This window comes from Mustela lutreola, chromosome 4, assembly GCF_030435805.1.
Source record: "Mustela lutreola isolate mMusLut2 chromosome 4, mMusLut2.pri, whole genome shotgun sequence".
NCBI lineage: Eukaryota > Metazoa > Chordata > Mammalia > Carnivora > Mustelidae > Mustela > Mustela lutreola.
This window is the reverse complement of record NC_081293.1, coordinates 99,792,063-99,815,578: the sequence shown is the minus strand read 5'-3', so window position 1 is coordinate 99,815,578 and position 23,516 is coordinate 99,792,063. Positions and strand designations below refer to the sequence as shown.

General features: G+C 43.4%; 1 protein-coding gene across 4 annotated transcripts in view; it reads right to left on the bottom strand.

Moving 5' to 3' along the window:
• HECW1 (HECT, C2 and WW domain containing E3 ubiquitin protein ligase 1) overlaps window positions 1-22,732 on the bottom strand; it is a 467,220-nt gene extending 444,488 nt beyond the window's left edge. For 2 of the 4 annotated variants that reach the window (XM_059170590.1, XM_059170593.1), the window contains exon 1: window positions 22,370-22,732. In XM_059170590.1, the coding sequence (XP_059026573.1) occupies window positions 22,370-22,399 (30 nt within the window). In that variant the 5' untranslated portion in view covers window positions 22,400-22,732. Of the gene's footprint in view, window positions 1-20,938; window positions 21,481-22,369 lie in introns of those variants that run through there. The other 2 variants (XM_059170591.1, XM_059170592.1) reach the window with 2 other exon arrangements.
• Window positions 22,733-23,516: the final 784 nt, after the last annotated feature.

Sequence of the window (23,516 nt, the reverse complement as noted above, 5' to 3'; positions counted from 1 at the left end):
TCTAAATAGGTCCTTACACTGATCATCCTCCTTCCCCCTGAAAGGCAATAATACCATTTCCTATGGAAGGGTACCCTCACTGCCCCAGGAGTTAGAGAGACGTTCTTAACCACCGGAGACAGGGAATTCAGGGCGAAGAAGGCTGTGTAAACAGACTCTGCTTGCTTTTTTTCACTAATCAGTAGCCAAGTAAGTTTCTTTGTCTGGACGGTTCTTCAGAAATTTATTGTTTCTCTGTCTATAGCTATAAAAACTGCCTTTGTTCACTTCTTTGGGTCTCATATTCTTATGGGGCTCTCATAGGTATGTAATTAAATTTGTTTTTTCTCCTCTTAATCTGTCCTCTGTTAATTTAATTATTAGACTAGCCAAGAGAACCTAAAGGGATGGGAGAAAATTTTCTATTCCCCAACAAAACCCTCAAAATTAATAATGAGAGAAAGCAATTAAGATAAAATTCAACCGAAGTTGAATTAAGGAAAGACTAGAAAGCTGAGAACAACAACAGCAAGTGGTGTGTTAAACTTCTAAATCAAAGAAAATTTAAAAAATAAAAAGGAGAAGAATTACCCAGAAAAGGAAGCTATTTTCATAAAATAGAGGAGGAAAGAAAAAGAAAGCAAATTAAAATGGCATATATGATGTGAAAAATAACTTATTAAAGCAATGCCAAAATGCCAAGTGTTCTCAAAGAGTGAACGGGGCACTAATAAAGTAGAAAACGGAGTTCCCACAGCACGCTCTCCCCCGTAGCATGAAGACCAACACCGGCATTTTCATCACACATAATGCTACAGAAGGGGTCTTTGAGCACTTTTAAGCCAGACTGGCAGAGAAACTCCAGCAAACCTCCAATTTTACCTTGATAATAGAGTTGACAACAGTCCAGGCTGTTTGACATGGTATTTCTCATAAAACACTTCTTCTAAAATATATTCCTAAAGCAATTAAAGAGCTTCATACCAGATGCTTCTGGGATGCCACTGGAATCTCCTCTGGGGTTATGTCATTGGACCCCTCCAAGAGGCACAGTTCACATCAGAACTGCGCAATGTACAGCCCCACAACCTTGTCCTGCTAGAGCTGTGTTGCAAACTACCATGCCAAAAGCCCTGAGAAGTCCTGCAACAAAGAAATCTGTTTCTGTTCGTCCGAGCTACCTTATTTGACCTTGAAAATCCCAAACTTTTTTCCATCAGTAAGCTCTATTTTTATCCTAAAGCAGTCTTAGGGGAAGGACTCTAGAAAATGTGGTCCTAACAATGGGTCCCTTGGTCTCAGACAGAGGGCGGGCTTGAATAAGGCATAACCACACCAATTTCAAAGCAAATGCTATAGACATGGTTAGGAAAAAGAAGCTTCTGTGGGGAGTGGTAAATGCATAATGCAGACAAATACATGTGCAGCCAGAAAAGTCAGGCCTTTTCTAACCAATTTAGGAACAAGAAATGTGGGGGAAAGGACACAAATGAACTCTACCAAGAAGACCCTGGAATTCTGCCTCCCAGAATAAAATCCACCTGGCAGTTCATGACTAATTTACTGGCAGTGCTAGAGGAGTCTGTGCTTTCGGAACCAAAACAAAATAACCAGAAACAAAACAAAACGAAACTCGTGTTTTCAGCAAAGAGATATTTAATCATCAGCAGAGATTAAGCCATTGACTCCATGTGCCAAGAAAGTAAAAAACCTAAATTGAGACCTTCACCTGGCATTCCAACAGACCATTTCAACATTCTCAGCTCCTTGGAGGAGGTCTCTTAGCGGCAGTGTGGTTGGGCTGGATTGCAAAACTGTGATCTGTTCAGAGGGTAACTGAGTTATGCCAACCTGACAGCGCAATTTCAACTACAGAAAAGCATGGCATCTTCTTACATTCCCTCTCAAAGTCAGATGACTATTATCCTGACTTTCAAAGCTGGGGAAAAAGAAGGCCTATTTATTGCTGTTCTTTAGGGAAATAGCATAAATAAGACCCTTAAATGAGTGATGTAAAAAAAAAGTTACATACAAATCCAGTAAAATTATTTCCAAATATAAAAAAAATCCTATTCCATTTATAATGGGCAAAATCATTCTTTAAAAAAGTGTTGGTCAGAACAATCTGACAACTGGATTTGAGCTGGTTTGGGGTAAAGGGTAGACTCTAAATTGGCAATAAAGAATGCAGAAGGCATTCCAAGCAGAGAAATAAACAACATAGATAAGATTTTAAGAGCTGAGGATGAGCGCTGAATGGGTGTGTGAGATCTGCTAATGAGATGAGTATCCATCTTCAACAGCAGTGAGAATCAATACTGGGCAAATGAATGTGGAATCCAGCTATGGAAGGTCTCTGAACCCGATACTGCACATCAAAGGAAGGAGACAAGGTTCCTCCACAAAGTAGTCGCATGACTGCGCTTCTGTAGAAAGATGATGAAACTGGAATTGAGATGCTTGTTGAGAGGAAGGGAAAAGAAACCGGACGAAGGAGATGAGCAGGACTGCTCTTCTGCTGATCAAACATGAATTGAATCTTGTGCGAGAGTGGCAGCAGTGAGAACAGAAAAGATGGAAGTAGACTTCTGGAACAACCTGAAAGGTGTTTGGAAGATGATACTTCTTATGTCCAGCTGCTTGCCTCCTACATGTTAACTTTGCATTACTACAAGTCTTAAGGGCTAGGAGAACTACAATATCATTACCACGAGAAGTCATAAATTTGGCTTTATATATATTAAACGTGACATAATAAAAGTATTTCTCAGATGAAATGCCTTGACATTTCAGTGGGCTCAGACTCAGGTCTGGAAAATCCTGAGCTTGACTTGGCCACCACCCAAACAGGTGTGAGTCGACTTCCAATGATGGTCATGCTCCCATAGCACAGCCCTGGGGATCAATAATGCCGTTCGATATTTTCAGCTCCCTGGAAGAAGTCTCCCTTAGGTGCAGTGTGGATGGGCTGGACTGCAAACCTGTGATCTGTTCAGAAGGTAACTTCGCAGAAAGCAGGAGGCATGGCACATCCTTCAATTTCAGAAATGAAGCAAGAGCCACATCCTTCCAGAATATGCACCTGACCCTTCCAGCACTCTGGAGGAAGAGCTTCCTCTGGTTATCTGCCTGTACAGAGATGAGAATGCCTCCCTGTGTTTCAACACAGCTGAGGATGGGGCGTCAAGCAGGGTTTGACTGGAATCAGCCTCCCTTGGGAGTGGAGAGGAAGCGTCTCACAAGTTCATCCCTTTTTACTTTGATCCAGGAGCCAATTTCCCTTAAGTGATCACAGAACCACATCCAACAATTGGGAAGCCAGATAAACCCCAGCAGATAAATGTCAAGGAGGCATTAAAGTCTGACTGCATCTAGGTGTTTCACCTTGCCTCCAGCTAATCCCGGACCCTCTGCTTTGGGCAGAACACACACAGAACCCAGGAGAACGGACAGGAGAATATGTGCCCCTGGAGAACATCAGCCTAGATGGTTATGCCATCCAAAGGTAAACAAACTGAAATGGAAAAAAGTGTGTAATACACAGACAAGTGGGGATTCAGGGAAAAGCATACTTGAGAGGTGGCACAGCATGTAGTAGAAGGGTCTAAACTGATTCTATTTTGTGCTCCAGATAAATGTCATAAATGCACAAAAGGCCTCGTGAACCCATACATCAGGTCAGGTAAAGAATAACTTGAGACTGTTTCAGAAGACACTTAAATTCAGAGCTCCAAAGAGAGACTGCATGAAATGTAAGTTGAAATTTAAAAAAAGATGTGGCCCAAATTGAGGACTAGATCAAGAAGAATTAAAAGGCAATAACAGAAATAAAGTCTGCTTTGGAGTGGAATTCAAATTAGAGATGTAGAAAAGCAATTAGAAGTTTCCTAAGAATACAAAAGAAAGGGTCAAAGGACAAAGCAACGTGTGAGAAGATGACAGCTGTAGACAGATAATTCACCTTTATGAAACAGGCATTTGTTTGTCAGAGAGACATTTGGTTCAAAGACACCAATTGAAACAAAACAAGTCACTAATGGTGGCTTAGCCAAGAAACAAGTTTGCTTTCTCTCCTGTGACAAGAAGTCCAGAGATGATATTTCTGGGATGGTAAGGCAGCCACCCTGCCAGGGACCTGGATTTATTTTTAGGCCTTCTTCTACCAGCTTTAGTGTGTGGCTTTCTTCTCCTGCTCACAAGATGGCTGCTGGCACTCCAGCCACCACGACCACATTCCAGATTAAACATGGAGGAAGAGTAAAGGCAAATGTGGTATGCCAGATGAATCAGCCCCCTTCAAAGAGCTATCCCAGAAGTCCCACCCAGTGACTTAGACCTACATCTCACTGAGCTCACATTGCAAGGAAGATTTGGAATTGAGCTCTTAAACTGAGACCATTCCAAAATTAAGTCAGAGTTTATGAGTCAGCTAAAAAGAGAAGGGAGATACTGGTAGATAAGTAGCCTAACAAAACTCCTGATATAAATACAGTGACAAAGGAGCAGGGCCAATACACACAAATATAACAGGTGATGATTTTCTTGTGCTGTAAACACAAATAAAAAAGAGTTTTGCATGTTTCTAGTAAGTTCCAATACAAACAACAACAGCAACAAAAGCCTATGTACCTTGATATATTGGTAAAATGCTCTAATTCCACACAAATTTTCTACAAAGAATTTAAATTTAGGTTCTCCTCAGACTTCTCCATGATTCCCAAAGACAGGGGATCATAAAATAATATATCAAGAGTCTTGGGGAAATACATAATAAACAAACATGATAATCACAGTCAAAACACTACTTATAAAACAGGAAAAAATCCTCCATACAGTGAAAGCATCAGAAAATAATCCCATAAAAACTAAATAAAATAGAAAATTTTCACCCAAATCTATGAATGAGAAACTCATCACATTCATGTTTAAGAATAAATTTAGTCTTAAAATTTACAAATGGGAAACCTGTGCTATAAAAGACCACAATCTGGGTAAATGTGAATCTGTTAGAGAGGTCTAGTAGCCAACTGCATTTTCCAAAGGCCGACACAGCAGCATGTTCTCTCCTACATGTGACAACGTATGGCTTGGTGTTGAGAAAATCCTGAATCCAAATCTGGGCTCAGCAGGAAAGGATGACTGGTGTGGAATTTCCATCACAAGATGAAAATAAATAAATTAGCTTTGTACCCAAGACAGTGTAAAGAGAAAAGCAAAAGAAACTCACAAAGAAGGTATTATTAAAAATAGGCATATCTGGGGTGCCTGGGTGGCTCAGTGGGTTAAGCCGCTGCCTTCGGCTGGGTCATGATCTCAGGGTCCTGGGATCGAGTCCCATATCGGGCTCTCTGCTCAGCGGGGAGCCTGCTTCCCTCTCTCTCTCTGCCTGCCTCTCTGCCTACTTGTGATCTCTCTCTGTCAAATAAATAAATAAAATCTTTTAAAAAAAAATAGGCGTATCTGTCTTTGGGGAGTATAACACAGGTGAGCTGAAAGGGACAACTTCTAGCTTCCATTTTATATTTTTTGAAAATTTTTTTGGTTTTGCTATGTTTCTATATTACTCTTGTAATTGAAGAAAGCTAGTGATTAATAAAACAAAATGTATGCAACAGAAAAAAAGAGACACATCAATAACAACATTAGATATAAGAAAGTGATAAAGTAAACATCAGCTCTAGTTCTTGGGTTAAAAATAACAAAATTCGAACAGATCTTATTTTGAAAAGGAAGGGAGAAACAGAGGGAGACAGGAAAAGAGGGACTGGGAAAATATGAAATTAAAAAAAAGAAAAAGACCACCGGTTAGGGTGCAATTAAAATTTACAAAAAAAAAATTAATTTCAATTTAGGCAAATAGATAACTTTCTAGGAAAAAAAATTATTTGTCTCAAGTAGAAGTAGAAACTCTAAATAAACCAATAACTATGAGATTAATGAGTTAATTTATCATGTTGCCTGAAAAAAGCATAAAGCTCAAGAAGATTTTCCAAATAAATCCTATCTGAATTCCAGGAAATAATATTCCTAACATCACATTCATTTTTGGGAGGACTAAAACAAAAGTTTCCTAATACATTTTTGCAAATTTCAAATATATAGCATAATAAAAATGTAGACTAATCTTATTGCTTCTTTTATACAGAGTTATATATAAATACATTTATATATAGTTTATATTTAGCTTTAAATAAAGATATTATTACGTGTATATATATAAAACTAAGCATACTGAATCAACACAGAATTAAAAAAATAAAATACGTTCAGTTTGGGTGAATTTGAAGACAATACAAATAGTTAACTATTAGGAAATATAGTAACGCAATGGATCATTTCATTAGGTCAAAGGAGAAAATGCACTAACTGACCTTTGTAAATTCCCCCAAATTCTGTGTTTACACCATGATTAAAACACATTCTAAATTAGGAATAGAGGAACACTAACTTCTTTTTTTAACTGAAATAAACAGCCTATACCATTTAATAGTGAAAAACGAAATCCAATTTAATTAAGGACAAGAATAAGATAAGAAGACTTCCGCTTACCATTTTTACTTAATACAGCTCTGGTTCTGGCCCATGTTATGAACACATCCCACTCCAATGAAAGAGAAGGAAGGGAGGGAAGAGGGAGGAATGGAGGAAGGAGGGAGAGGGAAGAAAGGAGGAGGGAGAAAAGCAGGGCAGGAAATAACAAAGAAATATAAGCATTCAATTTCTTGTGCTAGAAAAGCATAAAAGGCTCCCACTGGCCAAAACTGGGTTAATTCGAGCATAAAAAAATGACAACAATTGATTGTATCACAAAGAGTAAATGAAAATTTATGAGAACCCAGGGATTCCTCTCTTCCCCAAAAAAGAAGAGAACAGAAGAAAGAGAAAGCTCTTTCTCATGGAAGAATGACAACTAATAAATGTGGAAGGAATTATTTCATGGTAATGTCACCAATTTGCACTCCCCAATGTAACAATGGATCCAGGGAAAGATTTATTGGATGATCAAAGAATTAAGTGCAAGGTTATTGGGAAATAGGAATTTGCCCCCATTACAAACTGTGAAGACAAATTGTACCTTTTGATGGGGACCTCTAAAGATCACCACCTTAACCAATAGAGCATCATAAATAAAATTAGTAGACACATTATAACCACATCATATATGATAGAGTTAATATCTATGATATATAAAGACTGCATACAAGTTGGAAAGAGACCAAGACCTTGCCCAGGGAGGGTGTTGGCAAAACACGGGTACAGAGAATTTGCCAAATCAGAGCTTCACATCTCTTTGTCTTTTCATTGGCAAGTGTCAGAAACAGCCCTGGATGGGGTTGTCTCTGCCTGCCTATCAGAAAACTAATAAATTGGGTGCTTTACTATATAGCGGTATTTTTCCCAAATAGTGCCCCAGGGTCTCAGGCCCCCAGGCCATCTTTCTCTCCTCCTGCCATTCTTAGCCTGAAGCTTCCCATCCTTGGTCCCAAGAAGCTGGAAGAAGTGGAAAGGGAAATATTGGTGGTAGTCGAGCCTGTCCTTTTTTATCCAGAAAACATCTTTCCCAGAAGTCACCATCAGAGGAGTCACTTGGCCACAGTTCCCTGCAAAGTGTCAGCCTCCAGTATCCCTCTTTGGATGATGAAAGGGCAAAAACAGAATGGCTAAATCATAGCACTCAGTAGGGAGCACCCTTATGGAGCATTAGTGTGTGGTATACATTGTTACAACTTTTCCAAAAGCAATTTGTCAGCCTATTAGGAAACCACAATGTAATTTCAGGATTGATCTTTTCTGCTTTGGGGAGCCATTTCTAAGGAAGTGATGAGAAATTCAGTCAATGATTTGTATGCATTGGTATTCATCAAAGCAGTATTTCTAAGATATACCCTCCCTCACTAAACAAATAAACAAAATAAGGTAAATTTAAGTGCAATGCCCAGTAACAGGTGAATGGCTGAAAAGGCACAGTTGGGATAAGATAGGCTAGTGGTGTGAGCTGGTCAAGTCTCAGAAACACTTTCCACCTCAAGGTTCCCATCTGTAAAATGGAGTTAGTCATATTTCCTACATAAGTTTAGAAGGATTAAATAAAATTTTATATGGAAAGCATACTGCAAAGTACCACAATAAAAATGACCATAATAGATAGATACATAGGGATGGAAGGGTATATAGATTATTATACAGTCAATTAAAATAACACATATAAACATCAAAAACTGCAAAGAGAATGCATTCGAGATACTATTAAATGCACATGAATGTGTATTTATGGTGTGATTTTGGTATTACAGATGCCCAGAGGAAACGCATTAATATAACAATACGCGGTCATTGCATTAATGGTGGTTGTTATTTTATTCTTTATACCTGGCTTTATTCTCAAGCTATCTATCTGATTGAATCAAGAGTCAGGAAACCTTTTCTTAAAGGGCCAGTTAGTAAATATTTTAGGTTTTCTGGCCTTAGGGTCTCTGCCTTCGCTAATCAGCTCCCACCACAGCTGGAAAGCAGCCCCAGCCCTAGATCACATGCAAATTACGGGTGTGACCATGTTCCAACAAAACTACAAAAACTGGAGGCAGGCTAACCCTAGTTCACAGGCCCTTGCATAATGATATATACATGCTGTATTTTCAAAATAAAATCTGTAAGGTGGTAGAGCAAAAATCAAGAAAAGAGGAATTTTCCTAAGTGGTGAAGAAGCCTTGCACAGGGCTTTATAGACAGGAGAAATCAGCAATTAGAGAGGAAGATGAGAAGTAATCCCTCAGTGGGAGAAGGAATCAAGCTGGTGGGGTTTTACTCAAAAAAGAAGAAAGTGAGAACAAATTACACCATTGACCCCTGAACGACACACGTAACCGTGCGGGTCCATTTATACCTGGATTTTTTCCCAGTAGATACAGTACAGTACTGTCAGTGTATTTTCTCTTATGATTTTCTTAATAATATTGTCTTTTCTCTAGCTTACTTTATTGTAAGAATACAGCATGTAATGCATATAATATACAGAATATGTGTTAATCGACCGTGTTCTTGGTAAGGCCTCTCGTCAACAGTAGGCTGTTAGTGCTTACATTTTTTGAAGAGTCAAAAGTTATACTTAGATTTTCAACTGCATGTCGGATTGGCTCCCCTCTCCCCCTACGCCGTGCAAGGGCCAACTGTATAGGGTTTCACCCTGACAGTTTTGGCCCTTCTCCCATGGTGCACTGAGGTGGTAGGAAGCTCCCAGGTAGGAAGCCAAACCAGGTAGGGCAGCCTTACAGCTCGTCATGGAGAGTGTAATGGAAGGTACAGCACCCCAGGCCTCCACCTAGCATCCCAACAAAGGGCCCAGTGCCCCTGCTCAGTGGGACACTGGCACACGGATGCCTCACTGTTTTCAAGTAATTCTCTTTCAGAAAATCCTTATTACTAATGAATCAAAATCTTCTGCCCACTTGTTCTCATTCTGGACTCAGAGCACCTCTCTGAGTCATATTTCCGATTTCGGCTATTTGAAGCCATGCTCATGGGCCTTCCTTTCCATCCTAGAAATCCTCAAAGCACAGTTTCTCTAGAGCAAAAGTTGCAAATTAGAGGCTTTCAGTTATGCCAGTCTGGCTCACTGAGTATTGCCATATTATTAAATTGAGCAAATGGGAAAAAAAAAATCTTAAAAAACTAAAATTCTCTTAAATATTCAGTCTTGTGGTTTTCTTAGAAAAATCAGAACTAGCAACATGTTCGCACATGTCAGCAATTGGCTTGAAACTAAGTAGCCACCAACACAGGCCCAGACTCACCATCCCCTGCCGGCAGCTTTCCTTCTCCCCCAACCCTGAAACCCATTATTTCCCTGGACTCCAAGGATATAAAAGCTTCCTGCCCAAACCTAAAGGGAGCTAGCAAATGGTGCTTCAAGCCAGGAGACCAGAGACAACTTCTCATCCTAGGTCTCACAAATGCAGAGGCTGTGACCCTGGGAGATGGCTGTCTTATTGTGGAGACCCTGAGAGGGTTAAGTGGGACATGGCTTGGGTGCCTTCCCTAGCCAGCATTCTATGAATCTATAAATGGCTTAGCTAATTTTCAAACCTCACTGAGCTCATTGCCTGAAAAATACCGGAAGTCATGAGTTCCACCTGCTAATGGCACTTGGAAAAAATAGATTTGAAAAATAAAATATGTGGATCTCTCAAAAGCCATCTGCAAATTCATACCAAGATGTGCTAAATGGAAAAAACAAAGCCATTCACTCTGCCTCTGAAATGAAATTTCAAAGGCAAGAGCTCTTACAATCATGAAAAAATTCCTGCCACGAAGTTTAAAGTTTTGATAAAAATAGTACATCGTTTACATGATTCAACTGAGACCAGTGAGCGCTTGAAACAGGGAAGGGTCAGGACCCCAGAATGACCTTCCTTTCCTTCTCTGGAAGTGTGACACTTCTGACACCTAATTCCTACCCTCCCCCATTACTCTCACAGCTTGGTTTAGATGTGTTTTATTTCTCTTGCTATAACCCCTCAACTTTCTCTAAATAGCTGAAATGGTTCATTCAATACTTTCTCTAGAAGCTAAAAAAAATACCCTAGGTTAGCACGATAAATGCCATTTAACCCAGAGCAGGATGCAGACCTCTGGAGAGGAGAATCTGACCATCTGTCCTCCTGCCTCCCTTCCCCACTCCCAGCAGTGGGAGGCCCCGCATCGAGTGCGGTCTTCATCCCAGGCCTCCTCCACCTTCTAACAATGTGCACCAAACCCGGCCATTCACCTCGCCTGATCCTGGAAGCCTATGGGTCCTGAGCAGGTAGCTTGTCTGAGCTACAGAATATCCCTCGACACAGATGTTCATGGACGTCTCTATAAAATATTTAGATTAAAAAGTACCTCCTGTTCCCGAAGATTCTCTAGATCATTGGGGAAAAATACCATTTGTGACAAAGTTTTGAGTCACGAGGGAACAGGATTCTACAGCCCTGGGTTCTCAAGCAATGGACCTGAAGGTCCAGATCAAGGACAGAAGCATTCGATTTGGTAAGATTAAGTTTAACTGAAGAACAGCACAATGATTTCTAAGTCCCTGACAAGGGTGATGTTCTACGTAATGACCAAACCGTGAGGATATTCTCAGAAGCAAGATGGTGAACTTGAAGGCCTCACCCTCAGCTCTGTGACAAGGACTCTGGCATACCCATTCACCAGGATAACCTAGGCCCCAGCCCAGTGTCTGGTATATAACAGACGCTCCATTAGCTGTGTGGAAATAAAACAGTCACCCCTGGGGGCCTGGTTCAGTCAGTGGAATATATAACTGTAAATCTCGGGGTTGTGAGTTCAAGCTCCATGGTGGGTATAAAGACTAATTAATTAAAAATTATAAATCTTTAAAAAAATTAAAACTCTTTTTAAAAATCACTCTTAAAAGATACAACTCTTTCGATTTGCTTTCTCAACTGAAATGTTTCTCCACTGCAGGGATTTTATTCTGCTGTATTTTTTGCACAATTTTGCCTGAAACTCAAGTAGATTTTTGTCTAGAGGTAAAAATCCCGCACAAAAACAAATGCTTGTCATATAATGGAAACTCAAGAAATGTCTTCTAGGTGAATAAAACAATTGAAAATTACTTGAAAATGATTAATCAGAACTTTAAAAGTTTATATACAGTATTTATACATTTTATATATATTTCCATATTATCTGTACATAGATGTGTGTGTATACATACACACAATGCATTTTTATTTTGGTTTGTGATCCAGTAGTCCCTAGGTCAAATTTTTCATTAGAAGCTTAAAGCCTTTTCAGTATATATATAGTGATATTTTTTCTTCTCTCCTGGGAAAAAAGCCGAAAATAGCAATTAGTGACTTCCAACTATTTCCCCAAGGATGTCACACCAGGACCTGAATGTATGTTTCCCAGACAGATGCCTTTTACTTACTTGTAACAAAAGGGTGGAGAATGTTTGCAAAGTTCTTGTGAGAGATATTTCATCAAAAATTGTGCTAGCTTGCTACTCAAAGTTGTCATGAAGACAGAGAACAGCATTGCAATAAAATTCCCTGGTGAAATTTAACCAGATACTTTATTGTGAATTGTTTTTGAATCAGAGTGGATTTAAGAAACACTGACTATCTCATTCTTTCAAGTAGACACCAGGTTTACACAAAGTCCCCAAACATGGCCCAGCAGAGCCAAGGGGCCAGATCTGTCAGGCATTTCCAAAAATGAATGCACCACACAAGCAGAATGGTAACATACAAATCTTGTTTCCTATTGCCTGGGGTCTGAGTCTTTTGACATTCTGCAATTTCTTCTCTATGGCTTCTTTCAGAAGATCTAAAAAGTCAGGTTTCTTCTGAAGAAGGAAGTCACTCAGACATTGGTAAGAAGGTAACACTGTGAACCTCCCTTTGGGGGGGCAGCGCCTGGGTGTTTCTGTCGTTAAGCATCTGCCTTCAGCTCAGGCCATGATCCAGGGGTCCTAGGATGGAGCCCCACAAAGGCTCGGCGGGAAGCCTGCTTTTCCCTCTCCCACTCCCCCTGCTTGTGTTCCCTCTCTCTCTGTCAAATAAATAAATACAATCTTAAAAAAAAAAAAAAAAGTCCCTTTAGGAAAAGTTATCAGGCATTCTTCTGTTCATGGCTGGGCAGGACAGCAGGGAGAAGACAGGTTCCATGTCTTATACTGCGTGATCTTGGGAAAGTCTCACCTGTCCTCGGGCTTACTCTTTTATATACAAGGATATTAAAAATTGAAGATATGGTCCAGCTATAAACTGCATTCAGCCTTTAAATAGTGAGTTCTGTTCCTGGGCACTATTCTCAGCACTTAGGAAAATCGATGAAAAAAGCAGGATAGAAATTCTTGTCCTTGTGGAGTTCACCTCTTCCAAATTTCCACTTAGTGTTATGATATGCATTTCATGGATGCATACATTGTGCAGAAAGCCATTCTAGAAGCAATACAATACAGACCTTCTCAACTCAGATTGTTCCTCGGGGCACTCATTCATTTAACATTCAGAGACATATCTGCAATGGCAGATACCAGGACAAGTATTTTCAGGATACTAAGATAAACAGGACATGGTCCGTAACCTTGGGGAGCCCATCATTGAGTAAGGAGGCTGAAATGCGGGAGAGTCAATAGCGAGCATACAGTGATCCCCATCGCATGGGAAGTCAGGGCAGGGAGAGTTCTATCCACTGGAAAACTCAGGACATAAGAGTTAAGCGAGATCTTAAAAACAGGTAAATTTATAGAGGGCTAGGGAAACTGAGATTAGAACACAGTGTAAGGAAGAAGGTACATCATTACAGGAAAATGGAAAGTATGTTTGGAGAAATGAAAAGAAGTTCCAGTGGGCTGCAGGAGAGGTCAACAGGAAATCCTGGGACATGGCTGGACACCACCCACAGACTTGCAAGACCAGCCTGGGGAATGGGCTCTTTCTTGTGTAGACATTAGGGGCTCCTGATGGTTTTAAACACAGAAACAACATATGAGATGAAAAAAAAAAAAATCAGTGTGGACCAGAGGAGGCAGAGACCAGAGGGCAGAGAGTTTTATCTAGTCCTAATAACAACAAATAAATTACTCAAATTTGAGGACAATGGAGTGACCAACAGCTACTTGCCCCTGGGGTGAGGAGGAAGCAAAGACAAGCTTTAACCATGAGAGAATGCCAGCCTGGATTAGTAACACAGAAATTGAGTACCAACACAATACCCAGGCAGTATGGGGCACCTGGGTTAAAGCCTCTGCCTTCTGCTCAGGTCATGATCCCAGGGTCCTGGGATCGAGCCCCGCATCGGGGCTGAGCAGAGAGCCTTCTTCCCTTCCTGCCTCTCTGCCTAATTATGATCTCTGTCTGTCAAATAAATAAATAAAATCTTTTAAAAAAATACCCAGGCAGTAATGAAGAACTCAACTCCCACCTTTTGGAGTAGGGGAAATCATTTATGGATATCACTTATTGGAGGATCCAGAGACCTGAAAATACCATCCAAACTCTAACCCCACAGATTCTGAAAAGATTTTATTCTGTGCCCAACGTCACTCAGAATACAAATCAAAACCACAAGGACACACCACTGCACTTCAGTCAGAATGGCTAAAATCAACAAATCAGAAGACAACAGGTTTTGGCAAGGATGCAGAGAAAGGAGAACCCTCCTCCTACACTGTTGGTGGGAATGCAAGCTGGTGCAACCACTCTGGAAAACAGCATGGAGGTTCCTCAAAAATTTGAAAATAGAGCTACCCCATGACCCAGCAATTGCACCACTGGGTATTTACCCCAAAGATTCAGATGTAGTGAACCAAAGGGGCATTTGCACCCCAGTGTTTATAGCAGCAATGTCCACAATAGCCAAACTATGGAAAGAGCCCAGATGTCCATCGACAGATGAATTGATAAAGAAGATGTGATTCATATATACAATGGAATATTACTCAGCCACTAAAAAAGGATGAAATCTTACCATTTGCAACAATGTCGATGGAACTGGAGGGTATTATGCTAAGTGAAATAAGTCAATCAGAGAAAGATAATTATCATATGATTTTGCTCTATGTGGAATTTAAAAACAAAACATAGGGGAAGGGAGGGTAAAAATAAAAGACGAAATCAGAGAGGGAGACAAAGCATAAGAGACTCTTAACGCTAGGAAACAAATTGAGGGTTGCTGAAGGAGAAGTGAGTGGGGCATGGGGTAACTGGGTGATGGTCATTAAGGAGGGCACATGAGGTAATGAGTACTGGATGTTATATACAACTGAAAAATCACTGACCTCTGCCTCTGAAACTAATATGAAGCATACATTAGTTAACTGAATTTACATGAAATTCAATTAAATTTAAAAAAATAAAAGAGTGTGGCTACTATGTTCCAGGCACTGTTCCAGACACTGGACAAATAAACGAGTCCCTGGTCTAAGGCATTTACAAGACAGAATGGGAGACAAGACAATGGACGCATAAGGAAGCAAATACACCACAAATCAAGTGGTGTCAAGAAATGTGAAGAAAAAGAAAGCAGGGAGATGGAAGAGAAGGCAGTGTATACATGTGTGGTCAGGGAAAGCCTTTCTGAAAAAGTGATATGTCATCAACCGAGAGTCAAGCTTGCACATACCTGGGAGAAGCCTCCCCTCCCCCTGCACACGCATCCCTTCCAGGTTAAGGGAACAGCATGGGAGATGAGAGTGTGAGTGGCTTGGTTAAGGAAGGTTAAGGAGGTTGGGGACATGGGCCTGGTACAGCAGGAGTGGGAGTCCCAGTTATAAAGGGGCTGTTGGCCAAACAGGAAGTTTGGATTTCATTTTCAGAGGGATGGAACCATCAAAGACTGTGGGCAAAAAAATAACAGAGATTTCTGACTGTTCTGTGTTGTATTTATGCTGCATGCCAGCACCTAAAATAATGCCTGACACATAGCAGACATTGAGTCAATATTTGGTGAACGAATGAATGATCATTTGGGCTGCCGTACAGAGAACAGATTGCAGATGGGCAGGGCACGCAGGAGACTGGTTGGGCATCCGTGCAGAAGCTGAGAGATCATGGTGGCTGAGATAAGTCTGGTTATGCTGGCCAGACGTGGTGAGAAGAAGGGACTGCCATTTGCAAAAAGCCGGATTAGAAGAGAAACACAAGTCAGGGGATCAAAGGCATTCGGCCTGAGCAACAGAAGAACAGAGGCGTCCCTTTACACAGATAGAGAGCTCCAAAGGGAAGGCAGCTTTGAGGAGTGAAAATTGGGGTTTGTGTTTTGCACAGACAAATTTTAGATTGCATGGCATTCAGGGAGATGCCAGTGGTAGCATTCTAAGGTGAGCCAGGACCACTGAGATAGACTTGATGATCATTGGCATAAAAGCTGTATTGAGACCAAAGGCAGAAATATAGGTAAGAAGAGATGTGAGAGCCAAGCTCTAGAGAATTCCATCATGTAGGGATAAAAAAATCAGGGACCATCAAGAGAGCCTAACAAAGAGATCCAGGGACACAGTAGGAAGCCAGGAGAATCTGGTGTCCTAGAAGCAAAGGTCTCAGGACAGAGAAAACGGACCCTAGGGTGTGATCAGCGGCACTCAGATGGGAGCTGGCCTGGTACTGGATAAGCAGACACTGACAGTGACCATCATGGGGACAGTGGGAAGGAAGGGTGGGGACCAGAGCTTGAATGGGTGCTCTGCGAGGTTGACAGAGAGACGAAGCAGGAGCACACATGGTGCTTCCAATGAACCCACAGTATTCTGGTCTCAGGCTACACGGCTGGCCGGTATTTTTTTTATTTTCTTCATAATTCACAGATATGTTAATCATCTTGTTAGCGTCAATTAAACATTACACAATAAAATACATTTTCACAGGCTCACACAGGGGGACTAAAGAAAGCCAGCGTGGACCACTTTATCCAGGTGTGTTCTGTAAGAGGGAACAGAACACTGACCAGCTGGGAGGGGTGTGGAGTCTGGAGAGGCATCTGAAATGTCCCCTATCACAGCATGTTTCTGTGTCAACTGTTTGTTCCCATCAGTCCCTTTACAAGCCAGTCCTTTGTCTTGTCAGGGACAGGGGTGACCCTCAAAACTACTTCTTTCTCAACTTCAGAAAGCTCATTTCCACAAAAATTACTTAGGCACAAAATAGAGGGGATGATTTTGTTAACTGAGTAGTCTTACATTTTGATGGTAAAAGGAATTAAGAATAACAACACTTTAAAAGAGAAGTTCTTTTAAGAGTAAACACCTATCGATCACATCCTGTGGTTTTCTGGCTGGTCAGTGTGTTGCAGGAGGGACCATGATGGACGGCTGCTGTGGCTGCGGACAGCAAGCAAGCGAGGTCTAATGTGTCCAACCCTAGTCTCCCCTTAACCTGAACCTCTGAATTGCAGGACTGAGACTTCTGTTTCTCAAACTGTCATGACTTAAACCCCGAAAGCAAAAGCAGGGAACATGTGTACAAGTTAAATGAGTGTCAGTTTAAGGACAAACTGATTGAATCACAATCACTGGCCATGGATGTGAATTCTGGTCTTCTTTTTTTCCCTTCCACACACATGATATTTCCCTGACATCTGTTCAATCCAAATAGATCTAGAAAGTGTGAAAGGGAAAATCTGCTCCACTAAATATATAAAAGGGACCCCGAGTGAAGTCTCCATGATGGCATTCGTCATTATGGGCACAGATGGCGTCCTTTTCCAGCACCCCCCACCCCAACAACACCAGCTTAAGTTCCATACACTGAATTCTCCCCCAAATACTGCAAGGCAACAGATACTGGGTAACACCAGAATAGCCTGTCTGTACAGTACATCCTTATTTATCAATCCTCTGTGTACATCAAGTTTTGGGCCAACAAATCAGGAAGAGTGTGAACAGGGCACAACTCCTGGTTGCTATGGGGAATCCAGAAGTCATTGTCTAGTGACCAGGGTGCTCAGTGGCCTTGGTGATACCCTGCCCATAAGCAGTGACATTATTGTCATCGTGCATGGACTGCTTATCATTTTCTCTACAATGCCCATGTCACAGAACATGACAACCACTTACCAATAAATGCCCATACATCCAAATATTATGATATGGGACATATAAATCACCAACATACTGCTTTGTTTCCTAAAGTGTTGAAGGAGGCTTTAGGACAAATGCCCAGTGATTAGAAAGTCCATGTTGATGTCCAACAAAATCATCAGATGAGCTAGTCTGCCTCTAAACCTCATTGTATCTTAACTTGAGAAGCAACAGTTATGAAGAAAATAGAGGGGCGCCTGGGTGGCTCAGTGGGTTAAGCCTCTTCCTTTGGCTGGGGTTATGATCCCAGAGTCCTAGGATGGAGCCCCTCATGGGGCTCTCTGCTCAGCGTGGGGGCCTGCTTCCCTCTCTCTCTCTCTCTGCTTGCCTCTCTGCCTACTTGTGGTCTCTGTCTGTCAAACAAATAAATAAAATCTTTTTAAAAAAGTTTAAGAAGATAGAAAGTGTTGAGACAGATGGAAGATTATGAGACGCCTGCATGCATCCAGTGGGATGGGGTAAGGGTGAGTGGGCAGAGCTACCAGCCCCAATGTGTTATGGCTGAGGCAGGACATCAGCCGAACTCAAGAAGGGGCAGAAACACAAAACAGTAAGTAAATAAGTAAATAAATAAGAGCAAAGTGAGGGACCAGAAGGCAATGGGAACATTGTTAGATGAATCCCAGGGAACACTTCTGACCGCCATGGTTACTCAGCTGTGAAACACACTCCATGGTGAGAATAAAAACATTTTACTCTAGGGACGCCTGGGTGGCTCAGTTGGTTAAGCAGCTGCCTTCGGCTCAGGTCATGATCCCAGCGTCCTGGGATCGAGTCCCACATCGGGCTCCTTGCTCAGCAGGGAGCCTGCTTATCCCTCTGCCTCTGCCTGCCGTTCTGTCTGCCTGTGCTCACTCTCTCCCCCTCTCTCTCTCTGATAAATAAATAAAAATCTTTAAAAAAAAAAAAAAAAAAAAAAAAAAACATTTTACTCTAGGTCCTCGAAACTTGACTATCAAACCATAAACTAACAGACATTTTATACAAAAGTTGGGGATCATCCACTTTTCTCCTCACTGGGAACAGAAATGCCACAGATTTTTTCCTTTCATATAGTAAATCTAATTTTACAAATAAGAAAGAACTGTGATAGCTACTTATGGACAATATGGTTAACAGAGATAACCCAGAGGCTAGCACACATAGCCTTAAGTGTTTCTAGTAGATATATTGCAAAGTTAGGTTTATAAATAAGTGTAAATATTAATATAATTATAATTAATACTAATCTTTGTCTCCCTCTAATTCAATTGAGTAAACCCACAAAAACCATCCCAGAATCACGGCGTTAGACATGACCTTTTGGATTACCTGGTTCAACTCCTTACTTTTAAAGAGGAGGAAATCAAACCTCAGAGAGGGAAAGTGACTTGAAAAAAGCTGCGTGGAACATTCCACACTGTTTTCTCTAAAAGTCCATGAGTGTCAAACATGCTTAGGGTTGCCTTACAGGAAGGCATGTGGATTTGAACTTCCTGGTTTCCTAATAGTAACCCGTCCTGCTTTTCAGGATGAAAAGGTAAGGAGGTGACTGGATGGAAGCAAGGGGTCTGTCTGTAAGTCACACCTGTTGGCGTAGAAATCCGACTGCGAGGAGACAGTCAGAGTGGGCTGGTGGCCCAGCAATGATGGTTGTCTCTGGTCTAGCTGCTGGCTCATTTCAGAGGTTAAATGTGATTCCAACAGAACAACTCTCCGCCAGGGGCATTCCCTAGATAAGTCCATCATCAGAGCAAGCTCCAATCTTAGAGAGGAAGTGGCAGAGTGGGGCTCACCCTCACCCGTCTAATTGTGGGCTGGAGTTCAGGGGCTGAATAAGTTCCCTTTTAAGGCCACAGCAAGACAGAACCAAGCAGCTATCAGATCAATTTTATCAAAAGATAACCCAGGTTTTTCAAGTAAGAAAGAACCCAAGCGGGCAGTCTTGCAATCTCCGTGATTTCTCCCTAAGAGCCGGGGGAAACTTTTCTCTGGGGCAGCATGAGGGAAGGCACAGATTTGAGTCCTGGCTCACCTGTTTCCTCAGAGGCTTACATAACCCCTCCGATCAGCCCATCTGACTCACAAACAAAAAAATCAATCATTGGAAATAAGCTATATTGTCCATTACTTAACAAAAGATGAGACTGTAATAAAGAACTAATCCACAAACAAGGAGAAAATCTGTTACCCAGTATTCCTCTAGATACCCCAGACCCTACCAAATCTTTTGCCCTAGGGAATAAAAGCAAACAAATTTGACCTGTTTGAGTCATTGGTTAATTTCATCTAGAAGAAAATGCAGATGCCAGAGTTAAAACAAACTGCAAGGTGTTAAAACAAACCATAGGGACGCCTGGGTGGCTCAGCTGGTTGGACAACTGCCTTCGGCTCAGGTCATGATCCCGGAGTCCCTGGATCGAGTCCCGCATCGGGCTCCCAGCTGCATGGGGAGTCTGCTTCTCCCTCTGACCTTCTCCTTGCTCATGCTCTCTCTGTTTCTCTCTCTCAAATAAATAAATAAATTCTTTAAAAAAAAAAAATAAAATAAAATAAAATAAAATAAAACAAACCATAGATTCTATAATCTGTCCCTTTGTTGTTTGTATAATTTGGGCTATAATTATTGGCCTTGATAAACTTGGTAACTTTTCTTACTCCTCTACCATTATCACACAATGCTAGAACTGGAAGGAGCCCCAGAAATCAACCAGTCCAACTTCCTCACTTCACTGATAAGGAGGGGAGATGGCAGAGGCTTCTTCTCCCATAATCACATCTGTCCTTTTAGTCCTCCCTGCATTGATAATCATATCTGATGCAGGCATCACAGAGACTAACGCTTAAATTATCTTTTAAAAACACCCTTCTTTAAAAGCCAGAAGCGCAAAGGGAAGCAAATGACGGTACAGACACAAGTCACAGGCGTTGCAGTCTCTCTGTACTGATCCATTAATAGGCTGTGCCAGCTCAGCCTATTGGTGGTCTCCCAACCAAGTCAATAATGTCACAATCTAAACAAACTTGGGCAATTTGCCTTCATGAAATAACTACCTGAGACAAAATGAACTGTCATTCCACAAAGCTGCTAACCTGCCCTAGACTGGGACTCCAGAATTAGTCAGAACATGGTTTATTAAATGAAACACTCTGAAGTTCAATTTGCCTGTGGGTCTAGGAACTAAAATAGTCCTACTCCCCCCCCCCCCCAATGCCACATTCCAGAGGAGGCGGCAAACAGAGGGAAGGGGCAGCAGGGAATTCTGCCACTCTCTTTTGCTCCAAGCACGCACACACATTCATACACACAGGGTAGGCATTTGGACTCTAATCCCTTCTTAGTGGAAAACACACATTTTCAAAATGAATCCCCGATCTAGAACGAATTACCGTAATAGCCACAGCCGGAGCGAGTCCGCTGATGAGAAATGCAGATCTGGCCACCTGCTTTGAGACGCCTTGGACCGCGACACTGCCTGAGTCTTTAAAGTCTGGCCTTTTCAGGTAGGGCATCTGCCCTCCTAAATCGCGTTTAAATCCCAGGAAAAGAGAGAAGATGCCTCCCTTAGTCTTTGAACTAGGCTGCTCGTCCTGTTTACATTTCTGCTGAACACAGCCTTGTTATCTTTTCAAAGAGAAAAAAATAAAAACAAGGGGGAGAATTGTGCACCACTGCAGATCCCAAGAGAAGTAAGCACAAAACTATAGCAACGTCAAATATCTTCAGCAACTAGGAAAATCCCCACTTGCTATCTGGTGTCAGCTCAATGCAGACAGGGGCGCTCTGTGCCCGGAACCACAGGAAGCCGGGCATCTCCGCAGCCTGTGTCCCTGCCAGCTCCCCCCCCACCCCACGCGCTCAAATTGGGCAGGGAAGTTATGGTCTCTATGTGCAAGACAGAGAGACAGACCACGCACCCACACTCCACAAATCTGCCAAGTGGCCGAGACGTCAAAACGGCAGAGCGATCACAAGGCACTGGCGGAGCGGGGATGGAGGGGCCACATTGTTCGAGCCCTCGGATTTTGCTGCATTGTCACGGCCCGGGAATGTAGGGGTAGAAGGAAGCGCACCTCTAGCTAAAAATGGACCGCGCGCATTTTTCCCAGTGGCTCCCTCCCCGCCTGCGTGCGGCTCGCAATACGGTAGGCGACGAAACGGGCTGCTCCCGCTAAAACTCAGGTGGCAGGCCCGGCTGAGCGGTGCCGCCGGCCGGGGACAGGGAGGCGCTGGAGCAGCACCCACACCGCGCATCCTGCCACCACCCAGGGGAGCACGGCCCCGACCTGCCCCGCGCCCCCTGAGAGAGCACTGGCAAGCTCGCGCGGGGCTGGGGACTCGCTCGGCTAACCACGGCATTGCATGGGACACAATTGTCTACGAGGGAACCCGAAGCAAAGCCCAAATTCGGAGCCTTGGTTCGCAAGGGGTGGGTGTGGGCTGGGAAGGGGGATTACGTAGGTCTCTCCGCCCCCTCCCCTGACACCTCCTAGCCGCTGGGAGGGCGCCGGGGGGCGGGGGAGGCGCCACCAACCCGCTTGGGGGCTTCTTTGTTTCTCTCCGTGCCCCGCAGGAGGGCCCGGTGTGCCTGCCGTACCCAAGCCGGGGTCGCCCCCCGGGATGCCTGCCCGGCCCGGGCGGCGGCACGTCCCACGCTGACAATTGAACCTCGCGGGAGAAGCGAGAGGGTGGGGAGGAGGGTGGATCCCGGGCCCTGGGGAGGGAGGGCGCTGCCGGGGCCTCGGGAGCGGCGGGGAAGCCGCCCAGAGAAGGGCGGGGGAAGGGGCTGCAGGCAGAGTCCCCGCAAGGCGCTCGCTTACCTTGGCAGCCCCGGCCTGGGCACAGATCATGCTCCTGTCAGCGCGCAGGTTAGAGCCGGGGGGCGCACGTGCCCTGCATGGCGCGCCGGGCACCTGCCGGGGACCCGGGCGCCCACCCGCTCTCGCAGCGCTCCAGCGGCTCGCGGCTTGCGGTAGCCGCCGCCAGGGCCACGGCGAGAGGCGCGCGCTGCTCGGTAGTGTACGCGCGAGGACTGGGCCGGCTCGGTCAGAGACCCACCGTATTCGGGCAGCCACAACGGCGCCTGACGCGCGGTAACGCAGCACACTTCATCGCTTTATCCTCCCGCCCGCATCCCCTCCCTCCCTGCTCCTCTGTGGGTACCAGACTTCCCGAACCAACCACAAGCCGGGCTTGCTCTCATTAGCGCTGCCCCGCCCTGCAGCCTCCGCGCACCCCCCCCCTCCCCCGCGGTAAATATATATTGATTCTTGTTACCGCCGGCCCCGTCCTTCCTACACCCAGCAGGCACACCGGGCATATCCAGCACCGGCCCCGGCCCACTGGCCCTTTTGTGTCGGAGCAAACATTATGTCCAGAAAGGATCTGGTAGAGACACCCTAGCAGATGACAAGTGTTCTTGGCCTCTGTCTTACACACTTTCCCCACCTACCCTATACACAGTTGTGAACACTCACACATGTCTAGGCACCATCCTGTGTCTGCACCGCAAAAACACAAAACAAACATTGTAATTACAAATGCAAAGGGTGAAAATACTACCCCCCCAATCTATTGTTGGGCAAGACCAGCTTTCAAACAGGGTTTCATACTAAACTGCTCGCAGTATCAGGATGCTAGAACTGGAAGGAAGCGAAGAATAAATCCCTCCTTGTACAGCCAACCAAGATGCATAGAGAACTGAAATGTTGGTCGCTGTTGGCTGCTGGCTGCCCTGTGTATGTAAATCTATGTGCGTTTGGTCGGGATCTGGCTTGATGTATTCACATAAGATGCAGTGGTTTTGAGCACGTGCTCTCCATCATCTGTAATCCCATGAACTGCATTCTTCAGAATGCTTATTTATTTATTCCGATTCTCCTGCCCAGCATCTCCTAAGTGAGACATTTTACACACCAGTAGAAATCTTTCCCACACCCCAAGCTCAGTCTTCCTTCCCACACCCCA